The sequence below is a fragment of the Ylistrum balloti genome, unplaced genomic scaffold (assembly GCF_031769215.1).
Source record: "Ylistrum balloti isolate Yb309-2 unplaced genomic scaffold, AGI_CSIRO_Ybal_v1 Utg370320, whole genome shotgun sequence".
NCBI lineage: Eukaryota > Metazoa > Mollusca > Bivalvia > Pectinida > Pectinidae > Ylistrum > Ylistrum balloti.
The window spans coordinates 615,555-627,048 of NW_026782235.1; the positions used below are offsets into that span (position 1 = coordinate 615,555).

The 11,494-nt window shown below is 37.3% G+C and overlaps 1 protein-coding gene across 1 annotated transcript; it reads right to left on the reverse strand.

Annotated features, from left to right (window-relative positions):
- Positions 1-268: 268 nt before the first annotated feature.
- Positions 269-10,157, reverse strand: LOC132553340 (sodium/myo-inositol cotransporter-like). The gene is made up of 14 exons (XM_060217574.1): positions 10,035-10,157; positions 8,024-8,095; positions 7,465-7,569; positions 7,052-7,111; positions 6,722-6,826; positions 6,071-6,176; positions 5,791-5,871; positions 5,336-5,547; positions 4,545-4,680; positions 3,786-3,893; positions 3,193-3,343; positions 1,661-1,829; positions 1,244-1,462; positions 269-499 (listed from the first exon to the last, which is right to left on the reverse strand). The coding sequence occupies exons 1-14, from the start codon at positions 10,155-10,157 to the stop codon at positions 269-271; spliced, it is 1,878 nt and encodes a 625-aa protein (XP_060073557.1).
- Positions 10,158-11,494: the final 1,337 nt, after the last annotated feature.

Here is an 11,494-nt window from a genome sequence, read left to right on the forward strand (position 1 = left end):
AGTCTCGCCATGTATTATATAAAAATGTCAGGGGATTTAATCGATAAATTCATAATTTCTTACTTTTATTTAAAAAATGAACAACGACCCGTCCTGCTTTGTTTCTGTAGCCAAGACTTACAATCAGTATACTCCTATTGTACCTGGGTTTGTAGCCCTTACCTGCCGAAGACAGACCCAATTATGTAATATGATAACATTATAATATGACCGTTTCTCCCTAAAATATTACTTCATGTATATTTAAAAATATAAATTTTGATAATTATCAAATACCTGGCGGGAGGTGACCTTTTTCTAGTCCCGGATCTCGGAAAACCTTCCTGGGTTCCGTTTCTTGTGTGCCCTTTTTGACCTCTGATAACCCTGCGGAACGGACCTGGAGAGCGATATCGTCAGTACTTAATGCAGGGTTGTCATAACCTTTCTTGGTATCTACTGCAGGTGAGTCCCGGGGGAGAGGTTTCAGGAATCGTGTCCAATATGTAGTTCTGTGTACCTGCGGAATAAATTCATACTTTCTCGTCATATTTTCTCTTTTTTCCTGTATCAATTTTTTGATCAGCGTCGTTATTTTGTTTCCGTTTCCATACATCGTACATAATTATTTGTCACAAAAATTCCACTTCAAAGCGCCAATAATACATTAAAAGTCCCGGACAGTTTTCATCAATTTGTGTTTTTTTACCTTATAACATTAAGTCAGGTCAGAAAACAATTGAAATTATTTAAAAAATTATCCTTTTTGAAACGTGTAGGCCATCCTCTTATCCAAAAACAAGTCTTTCAGTCTTTCACAGCTGCATTTTCTGATACTGGAAAATTTGGCATTTTGTGAACACTAATCTACAGGATTTACAACAGGCTGAATAATGATGAGTCAATTGAAGGTTAGGAAAACTGTTTATTTTTCGTTCACCTCTTATATTCAACTTGCTTCACTGAGGAGTCCTAGAAGGATGAATTAGCTGGCATAGTGCAGTTTTATATAGCATTTAGCAATGTTGCATCTAATTCTAGATCAGTTGTCGTTTACTTTGTTCGGAATTGGGAATATAACACTTCAATTGATCAAAATTTACATGGCAGGTGTTGTCGATGAAGCAGAAGACGCGTACCCTTCCGGAACACCCATTCTTTCTTTTGTTAATATTGTTTCCTAGTTATAAGAACTTCTTTCGAAACTTTAGCCAATGCCAGTAAGCATCTGGTTTTTTTAGATATGAAAATTAAATCAACTTACATATTTGGGGTCCGGTTTGCCGGTAGCGAGGCTGATAATGATAGCCAGTGCAGCTGTCATGAGGGTGATAAATAAAGAGAAGTACATGTAATGGAAGTTTTTGATGATGTCCGGGCGGGGATCAGGATTTAGACAATCTCCACTGTCGTAGTAAACAAACACTAACACCATCCGGGTGATTCCGGCAATCAGCGCTATCATCAGCGACCAGAACGCCCCCTGTCGGCAAAAAAGTAAATATTGTAGATTTCAAATAAATTGTCTAATTTTTGCATCAAGTTACCCATGTTAACTGTCAGTTTAAAAGATATATCGCTTGTCTGTGTACCTAACCAGTTTATAACGAGTACAAATATGACAGTGGTGGCCATTAAAAGATTCATCAGTTACTGTTGCATAGCTTTTCTGATTATTTACCTGCTCGTTGACCTGTGGCACTAATATAGCGAGGAGGAAGACTGCGGCGAAGGGAGGGGCCAGGTAATTAGTGATTTCCTGTATGTAGATAAAAACCTGGCCCCCTTGGGTCTCCTTCAGGATTGGTACCCACGCTATGCTAACGCCAATCATCACCAGAATAAATACTCTACAACAAAAACACATGGAACAATGACGTCACTACGTACGTGACTGCTTTCTACGACAGGCACACATATATCAGTTACGTCACTATTCCTAAAATAGCATACACGACATTGAGGTTGGAATCGAGTGTTTTAACACGTTTGTTTCGCACATTTTTTTCTTTTACAATATTTTGATATGCTCATGAATTAAGTTCGTGACTTATATTTCTGTAAATAAGCTAAACGATTTACTATATAAATGTATGGACTTGTTTATAATCAATCTGTTTACCCCGCCATCATTGCCACGCCCTCTGATTTGTCAATAACCCTATCCCTTTCCTGGCTTGAGAATGACTATAATATAAACTATTTCATAACAACATCCCTTCCTGGTTATAAATCAATTCATAAATCTGTTTATAACCACATCCATGATACATGTCTTCCGACGATGGAAAGTGTTTAGAGGTAAGCATTTTACAGATCGTTTCATTTAAGTCGATCATGAGGAGCTTGCATTCAATAAGCCAATACATAGAGAATATAGGATCAGTGTTTTAAACTATAAGCTATATTTTGGCGAAGTTGAAGACAAACAAAAGTGGCGAGACTCTGTCCAGCAACTTTTGTCTCTGTGTCCCGATCCAAAACGCAGAGTGTATGTTAAGACATTGACCATGTATTCTATTTATCCTGCAATACTTATTGAAAATCAGACACTCAATACTTCAACAGTTTTGTTTTTCAATCTTTGTTTACCCGACGTTTGCGTTACGCTGAAGTTTGCCTGATGACGCACGCCGAAATAATTGCTCCGCTCGCAGAAACATAGTTCCACACTTCAACAGATATTAACGCGCTTGCTAAAATACAGATGTTTTCTGTCACTTCCGATTACAGCCAAATTCATGTGGCATGCATATTTCAACAATGACAGTGCCAGTTGCAGGATCAAACTGCGTATATACTTGCCTTAGCACGCCCGCTAATTCTATTAACCACGCCCACACTATCTTTCCTTACTATAACCATGCCCTTTGCCGATCATACACAACGCCCATAATATACAAACCTGACTATATCTACACCCTATGTTCTTTATGCCACGCCCACAAACCTGTTTATAACCACACCCATGTTCGTTATATGCTACGCCCACACACCTGTTTATAACCGCACCCCATGTTCGTTATATGCCACGCCCACAAACCTGTTTATAACCACACCCTATGTTTGTTATATATCACGGTCACAAACCTGTTTATAACCACACCCTATGTTTGTTATATATCACGGTCACAAACCTGTTTATAACCACACCCCATGTTCGTTATATGCCACGCCCACAAACCTGTTTATAACCACATCCATGGTACAAACCTTCCAACGATGAGAAGTTCTCTGACGGAAGCATTTTTGCGGACCCTTTTATAAATGTCGATCGTAAAGAGCGTGCTAGCGCTGTTAAAGATAGAGTCAAGGTCACTCATCAAGGCCGCTATCATCACTGCCATCATAAGACCCCTCAATCCTAGAGGTGGGAGAAAATATCACGATCAATGTCTCAGACAGTATAGCAGAGAAATGGTCTTAACATGATATCAGCTGATAATGACACACATAATTCATTATAATCCAAGGTTAATATTGTTTTATATTTGACAAAGAAAGTTCGTTAAATAAACATTTTATTTATCTCGACTATCGACACAATTTCGTCCTTCAGTTTTATTTGACATTTTCAGTCGGTCTGAAGGAGTAGTACATGTACCTTTTCCCTCCCTCGATTTAGCTCTGAAGCTAATATAACAACGTCTTAACGAAATCATCATATCATAACCTCATTTATGGAAGGATGTTTGGCTAATATCAAATATTGCATTAAGAAGATTTTCCTTGTTGATAACAGTTCATCAAGTCATTTATCGAAAGGAGAACATTGTATATAGATTACTAGTTTACAGACTAAGTACCTTCCGGCATGATTCCGAGTACAAGTCTCGGGTAGGCAATGTTCGTACAGCCAGCGTAGCTCTGACAGACCGTATAGCAGATGTCTTTGTCTACACATGCTACCTCGTCTGTGAAAAAAGGGGAAAACAAATCTTATTTCAAACTCAAATTGGATAAAACTATGGCAAAATATTAACTAAAGAGATTTACGTCTGAAAAAGTACAATGAGAATAAGACTAGATGTTCCGGAAGAATAAGCGTCTTCTGCTTCATCAACGTTACCCGTCATGCAAATTTCGGTCAATAAAAGTATGTAGTGTCACGTTCTCAAATGAGAAAGAACAAGGTAAACAACAGCAAAACCACTAGCCATTCTAAAGTGGCATTAAACTTGCTTTTAGATCTATCAAAATAATTTAGATTATAAGTATTACGCATTCCTTTTGTTATTTTGAATAAATAGATTTAAGAGACCGAATTATCAACACATTGAGAATATTAAGTATTCGTCATTATTGTCCCTGGTGGCATTTAGTATCACTATTGAATAAACGGACTTCGTTCAGAGAGCACAAAAAGTTAATAAACATTGTTTACCTCCGTGTAGCGAGTTTTATTCAGAAATAAATGTTTGTAAACTTTATGATATGTAAGTTTGAAGATTGTTTGTAGTTTTCGATCTACAGATAACTTGCCTTCGTTTAGATATCATAAAATGTTCTTATTTGTTTTGAGACTACAGTTATAGAGTTACTTATTTACATATTTTTAGTTATACCTGGATACAGAATACGACTAATCATTCCAGGCATGACCATCATGAAGAGGGGAAGAATTTTGATGAAACCCGCCATCAGGGTGGCGCCCTTAGCATGGGAGACGCTCTTAGCTGCCAGCAGTCTTTGTACGATCACCTGAAGGACAGAAAGAATACTGAGGGAATGTCGCGAATGTCTTAACGGATGGATCGGAATGTCTTTACACAGGTACAGGATAAATTAACTGTCAGACCAAGGCCCGTATTCATGAAACCATTCTCATGCTCAAGCATATATTTTGTGTTCAAGCAAACTTTTTTATAATTCGCCTTATAATATGAAATAATACAAATGACAAATTTAAATCTTGGATATAACCTTACTTATTGATTCTTAACATAAACAAGACATAAGGCTTGAGCACAAAATTCATGCTTGAGCATGAGAACGGTTTGATGAATACTTGTACAACCTTGACATCCACATATCAACAATATACTATGTTTTATGTAATGGATAAGATCAGAGATTCCGTTTGTTTCTGGCTTTATGACAGCGGAATATTGTTCACTCACCCTGCGTTCCAGTTACCAGCTATTTATTTATTGCTTTACAACACAGATGCTATTTAAAAAAAATAACAAGAGTTTTATTACTAGAGGCAAACTAACCGTAATGTCTTCTATAATTCGGATAGGAACCCTACTGTATTATAAGTAAACTTCACACAGTGTTATCTGCTTAAGGAACAGAACTTTCCATAATAAAATATATGTACCATTTTATGAGAAGGGACATAACTCTGTTTTACCTGATCTGCACACCAGTACCAGATCGAGCCCGGAGTCTGACCGAGAAGAAATCCGGGCCATGGCATATAATCGTCATCGGCCTCGCGCAACATTCGGAAGGCATTTGGATCTGGTTCGTGACACGTCGCATTCGGGATTCGGAATGTTTCGTTCGTCATGGATGTCTGGTATCCACGAACCATCCCGTCATAACCACCTACTCTTGAGAAGGCTGAATTAAATAACGCATATCAAAATTGAATAGAAATGCTTATATATACTTCATCAGACATTAGAACACAAAACGGGTGTATTCTATGTGGTATGATTCCATAGACAAGCCTAACTGGCATTAACTCCTATTGTGAAAGTAAAACTGCGTCTCTCAATGAAAGTAGTGTCACCTATGAGTATTTTCTTGCACACTAATGCCACCTCGTGCAATATTATCTTTATGTATACTAGCGCCACCTACCCATGCCCATGAGCGTGAGGCCTCCGCCTACCATCAGTACAGCCTGAAGGGTGTCAGTGTATATCACAGCCGTTAGACCACCTGTCAAAATTGAAGTCACAGTGTACCTCGCTATACTGCCATTCCATCATTGTACAACATTTTTATCACGGAACCCAGCTCTAATTTTAACACTTTATCATTTCCCTGATGCTCCCACAGCATAAAGTTAACAGAAAAATATATAGTTATGACGTAATAACTATGACGTCATACAATGAATTGTAGTCGTGAGTTTTACCTGTCATGGTGAGGATGCCAGTGATGAGGACAAGGACGAATATGCTGAGATAAAGATCCCATCTCAGGGACTGCTGAATAAACAGGGCACCAGTAAACAGGTCTCCCTGTTAATAAAGATACATGATGTGGAGGGTATCCATGACTACATAGTAACATAGCAACATATAAACTACGAAAATATCCATGGTAACGTATATAAACAATGACAAAATATATCCATAGCAACAAAAATAAACAATGTCAGACTAGTATCCATAGTAACGTATATGAACAATGACAAAGATGTATCCATAGCAACAGATATAAACCATGAAAGAAAGTATCCATAGCAACAAAGATAAACAATGTCAGACTAGTATCCATAGTAACGTATATAAACAATGACAAAAAGGTATCCATAGCAACAACACAGAGAAGTACCCACAGCGAGATATACTATACAATGGCAACACAATTAAACAACGTTAAAAATTTAAACAGATATTACCACCGTCAGAAAAGTAAATGTTGCAACATTCCTTAACAATTCAGAGAGATAGCCATGGCAACAGAGATTAAATAAATATCACATTAATTGGCAATAATAGTTTTTTTACAGATGTATACAAACGTGAAATTTATAAATGTTGACATTGGTTGATATACTTACGGAACACTTAGTGAAGATGTAGAGTATGAGAGAGAGGACGGCAAAATAAACTCGGAGTCTCTTTCCTCCAAACCTCTTAAACAAATACTCAGGCATTGTGTAGGTCTGAAACAATGTTTGTCAATACTCATTATTTATATACGTGACGTCATACTTATGACGTAATAAATGTCATTCACTAAGGAGATGTAAAAACATTGTTGCAGTACAGTTACTATATTTTCTTAAATATATTTTCCCTGTAATAAATCCAGATATCTGCCTGGTGATAATTCATTTCGATTTCATTCCAATTTTTGAGAAACACGCTTCCTGTTTTATGATACCTACCCCACATGCTATATACACGGGAATAAATATCCAGCCCAACAGCTGAAGCAGCAGGATTGCCTACAAATAACCAAGTAAGATTGTCTTTAATTATTTCACCGAATGTGTCTTGAAGATGTAAACACATTGTAAAACAGTAAATAAAATATTCTATTTCGAAATAACACACGCTTTCGGTATTTGCGCGATATTTCATATCGCTTTCTTACGAATACACTGATGTTCATACTACAATTCAATATTTCGCATGTTGCTTTCCGTTATGTTTTGTTGGAAGCTGTAATGTACTATCACTGAACTTCATGACATGTAAGACCTGCCGACTTAAAGGATTCGTAATTTATACTCAATTTGAAGGCCCCTAAATTGTAAAAATGTAATCACACAAAGGCAACATAATCCTTTATCCTCACATTAAACTCCCAAGCCCCGACACTTATCCCGTTGGCAGCCCCTGACCCGGCGAGACCAATGAAGTGTTCTGTGCCAATATTACTGACAAACAGCGATGCTCCGAGCTGGAAATATAGAATTGTTAATACATTGAAACGATTTTTTTTATTTATCTTATTGTCCTGTCACCCAACCTCGTAAAAATGACGCTCTCATGGAGGTTACATAACTACCCTGTTGTCAATGTGATAACATCCATCATATAGTTTTTTGTTATCAAACATGTATTTTATGACCCAGGCGAACTGTGATTGGCTGAAGGTTCCCGTCGTTCCAATTTTGACGTCATAGTTTATGACGAAATACGCATTGTGACATCAACAAATACAGCCTACAGTTCTTGTAGCTAAATCACTATTAGATCTTGAATGAAATTCCGATTTTATGATTTTTTTTTCAAAGGTATTCAGATTATTATTAAATTATTTATGAAACTCATAACGACTCGCCAGAGACTCGTTTTAGAAATATATTTTGAATTTAAACCTATGTAAAGTCCTGTAGTTATGCAATACAAACCGGAATGAAAGTCATGGATCTCCCAGCTAGGAAGTAGCCGCCGACTGTCCCTCGGTTTGCCCTCCACATAGCCTGTGGGTCAAAAAGGTCATGACACCATATTGAATTCCAGAGTCGCAAAACCAACAATGCGAAATCACATGTACCTCAAAGTTTTTTTTTTATAGAAGACAAGTATAAAACGATGAAAGAATATAGAGAACAAATGTTTACAATGAATGAATGAATGAATGAATGAATGAACGAATGAATGAAAATAATTTGCTATAATCTTTCATATTTTTTGTCGAATGGAGGACATACTTATCTTGTATTATATTTACACCTGAAATAGTTTTGTTGATCTACAGGTAAGAATGTCCGGCACATACATGGACAGTCATACAACTTATAAGACAACGCACAAGGAGGAATCTATTGGAGATTGAAAATGATTTTAAAAACAATGATGGATAAGAAAGTAAACACTTCGTGTTGGACTTGGTATCTCCTTCTTTGAGGAACACAGACGATACTACATTGATAATAGAGTTAAAACAACGTTACATTGAAGAATGAGCTCCCTCTTTCAAATATTGCACCTTGTTTGAATTCCGTTTCCGGAAGTGTATTATAGCTGCTGGCTACTGACAGACAAGGAGGACAACTCCTAAAGCTTTATTGGTTTTCACTGTGTCCAGTCATCACTTGCGACCTTACATGTACTTATTTGGAATCGTTGCCCGCACCAGTCACAACATGATATGACTTTACTGGGTTGAGGAACGGCCCTCATACAGTAGTTGTATCCAAATCAGGCTGGGGATGAACTTTATGAATGCAGACTTGAAGCTTGTCTGCCTAACGAGACATTCGTTTCTGTCCGAGAAGTCCCTTGTAGTTGCTGTGCCTGTTGTACCAAGAATCGCAGACAATGGGAATCCTTAGGAGAAGAAATAGATAATTTGGTTCCGTCATTCGTCGCCGATGTTTGGACTGTCCTGGTAGCACCAGCATAAACCGACCCATGGATAATTAACGCTTATTAAACTTGATTTATTTTAAAACAGTTGCGAAACAAAATTTTCTAACTTAAATTAATCACTCTTGTTGACCCGGATGGAAGCGCGCGAGGGATCTTACTGTGGGAGGAAACCGGAGTACCCGGGGAAAACCCAAGTGCTCGGGCAGCTGAACCTATACCTTTCACTTCCATTCCGGGAATCGAACCCCGGACGGTTAGGTGAAAGGCGAGTACGTTACCACTGCGCCACCGGATCATCCATGGATATAAACATATTACCATCGAGGATCGCAGTCCACAGAAAACTTGGCATCACTCCTCAAAGGATATGTAGTTCACTGTTTGTCGTAATTGCGTTTGGTTCTACAGAAATTGTGGGGATGTTGTGGGGTTATGTTAGTAAGTCAATGCATAATGAGGTACGGAGTCCTACATATAGTACATGAAATGAGATTGAGGTTTTGGAACACCGGGGTAAGTTCTTGCGGATTTAAAAAATAGTAACGGAGGATTGCGAACATCTCGAGATTGACAAAACTAGGACAACGTTCGTCCTCTAACAGCTAAGTAGAGAAAACACAAAGGGTTATCATCAAAACTAAAAGATGCTACGCCCGGAGTAAGAAGCACACTTGAGGTGTCCACTGAGCAATGGACCATCGACAGCGTGGTTTCACACCAAACTGTTCGATAGTCGATGACGTAACTGGTCCACTTGTTGACCGTAACAGAGATAGTTAGCACATCATGGATGCCGCCTGGAGATTTCATGATACAGCCTGAGAATGGTATGAAAGAGGTGTACGTTCTGGCTTGAAATTGTCGCAAACTCGACTGGAACAAGTTTGGCAAGGGCTATGGAATTGTTGAAAATATCTCTTCTTTTTCTTTTACACAACAAAAACATCAAGAGAGAAAGAAAATTATGTAAATATGTATATGCTCTAGACAAATAGGTTACGTTGTAAATTGCTTCGTTGCGTTAATTACCTGACATAGCATACTTACAAATGCCCCTACGGCCAAAATAGCCACAAAGTAGGCCAACACTACTCCCACATCTGCACCGGTTAAAGACACAGTTTCCGGATTATAGGAACGACGAAAGGTTTCCGCTGCTTCGCTCACCATGTTCGTAAACTATAAGACGATGTTCACTCTGTATAAAATAGAAAACTGAAATTTGATTGATATCGGATAAAGGTTTAGACTTTTTGAAGTGAAAATTCTTGTCCAGACAGACATTTAACCTTTTATACTTATATACTTTATACAGAATTAATCATCTCCCGTATCGGTTCTGTGATTAGATTCTACCTCATGTGTAAATGCAATGTGTCATTCTGCAGCCATACTGTTGGTCAGATTTTAGCATTCTCAATTAGTTTCGATTTTTTTTACATATTGTTTCGTGTACAAAATAGGTATTTCAAATAAAAAAAATATTCATTTTTCGCTTTATCTTTAATCGATTAACCATTTTAACCATATCGATATTTCATATTTCAAACATGGGTCCTAGAAAGCAGAGATGAACACAAAATATAATGATTGGATTAATCCAAAGACGTTCAATTTTCCGAATGAAATTGGAGTGTTCCGAACACCTTCATAGACTCGGGTTGGTAGTGTAGCTTCTGCACAATTCATTTCAATGCCCCCGATGTAAGGCCTCAAATAAACAAGCTGGCCATATTGGTAAGTAGTGAAACTGTTTGCGAGTTCGCACACACATTTTCCAGCAATAAACTGAAAACACACATCGCAAGCGGTGAGTTTGGTGCACATGCTACCCGATCATTAGATATGTGGTTCACAAAAAACAACGTTCTTTGGATTTCTTTATGCTTCAGATATACATTAACTTTTAAAAGATATTTTATATTTTTCAGAGGAAATGTTCATACGATATCTCAAATGTATAAATGTATTTATGTATAAATTGCATACGATATATTTGTAAAAGACCGATATTTATAATATCATACACTTTTAATATTTTCTTTAAAGATAACATATTGTATAATTTGTCCTGACATATCATGATTTATTGAGTCAGTATTACTGCGTCGATAAATGAGACAAGTTACATTCACATACATACTATAGAATACAGAAGTCCAATTCACATGTGTATCATTTTCCAACATTTATCATAAGACAGCAACTATTTCCCCGAGGAACACACACATATATATACTATAAAGACATTTAAGTTTTCTCAACAATAAGTTAAAATCATATTTCTGAGTCAGTATGATACGACAGGAAAATAATCGCGAACCTCGACTACATACTCTGATTTCTAACATGAATTATTGGTATTGAATCCGTGCTGTAACTTGAATCTGGTGAGAAAACTTGATAGACAGTACATGTACAGCAGTGTAAGGCTTCGTTACATTCCATTTCGCTTTTACGTCAATTCTGATTGGCCCAAATTAAATGAAACCCATTTTAATTGGTTA

Excerpts from the sequence above, each read along its gene's own strand:
- LOC132553340 (XM_060217574.1), bottom strand. The coding sequence starts at position 10,157 with ATGGTGAGCGAAGCAGCGGAAACCTTTCGTCGTTCCTATAATCCGGAA. Across the intron at positions 1,830-3,192 it reads GAACTTCTCATCGTTGGAAG|AGTATTTATTCTGGTGATGA; the intron begins GTTTGTACCATG and ends TTTTTGTTGTAG. Across the intron at positions 1,463-1,660 it reads TGCCACAGGTCAACGAGCAG|GGGGCGTTCTGGTCGCTGAT; the intron begins GTAAATAATCAG and ends TTTTGCCGACAG.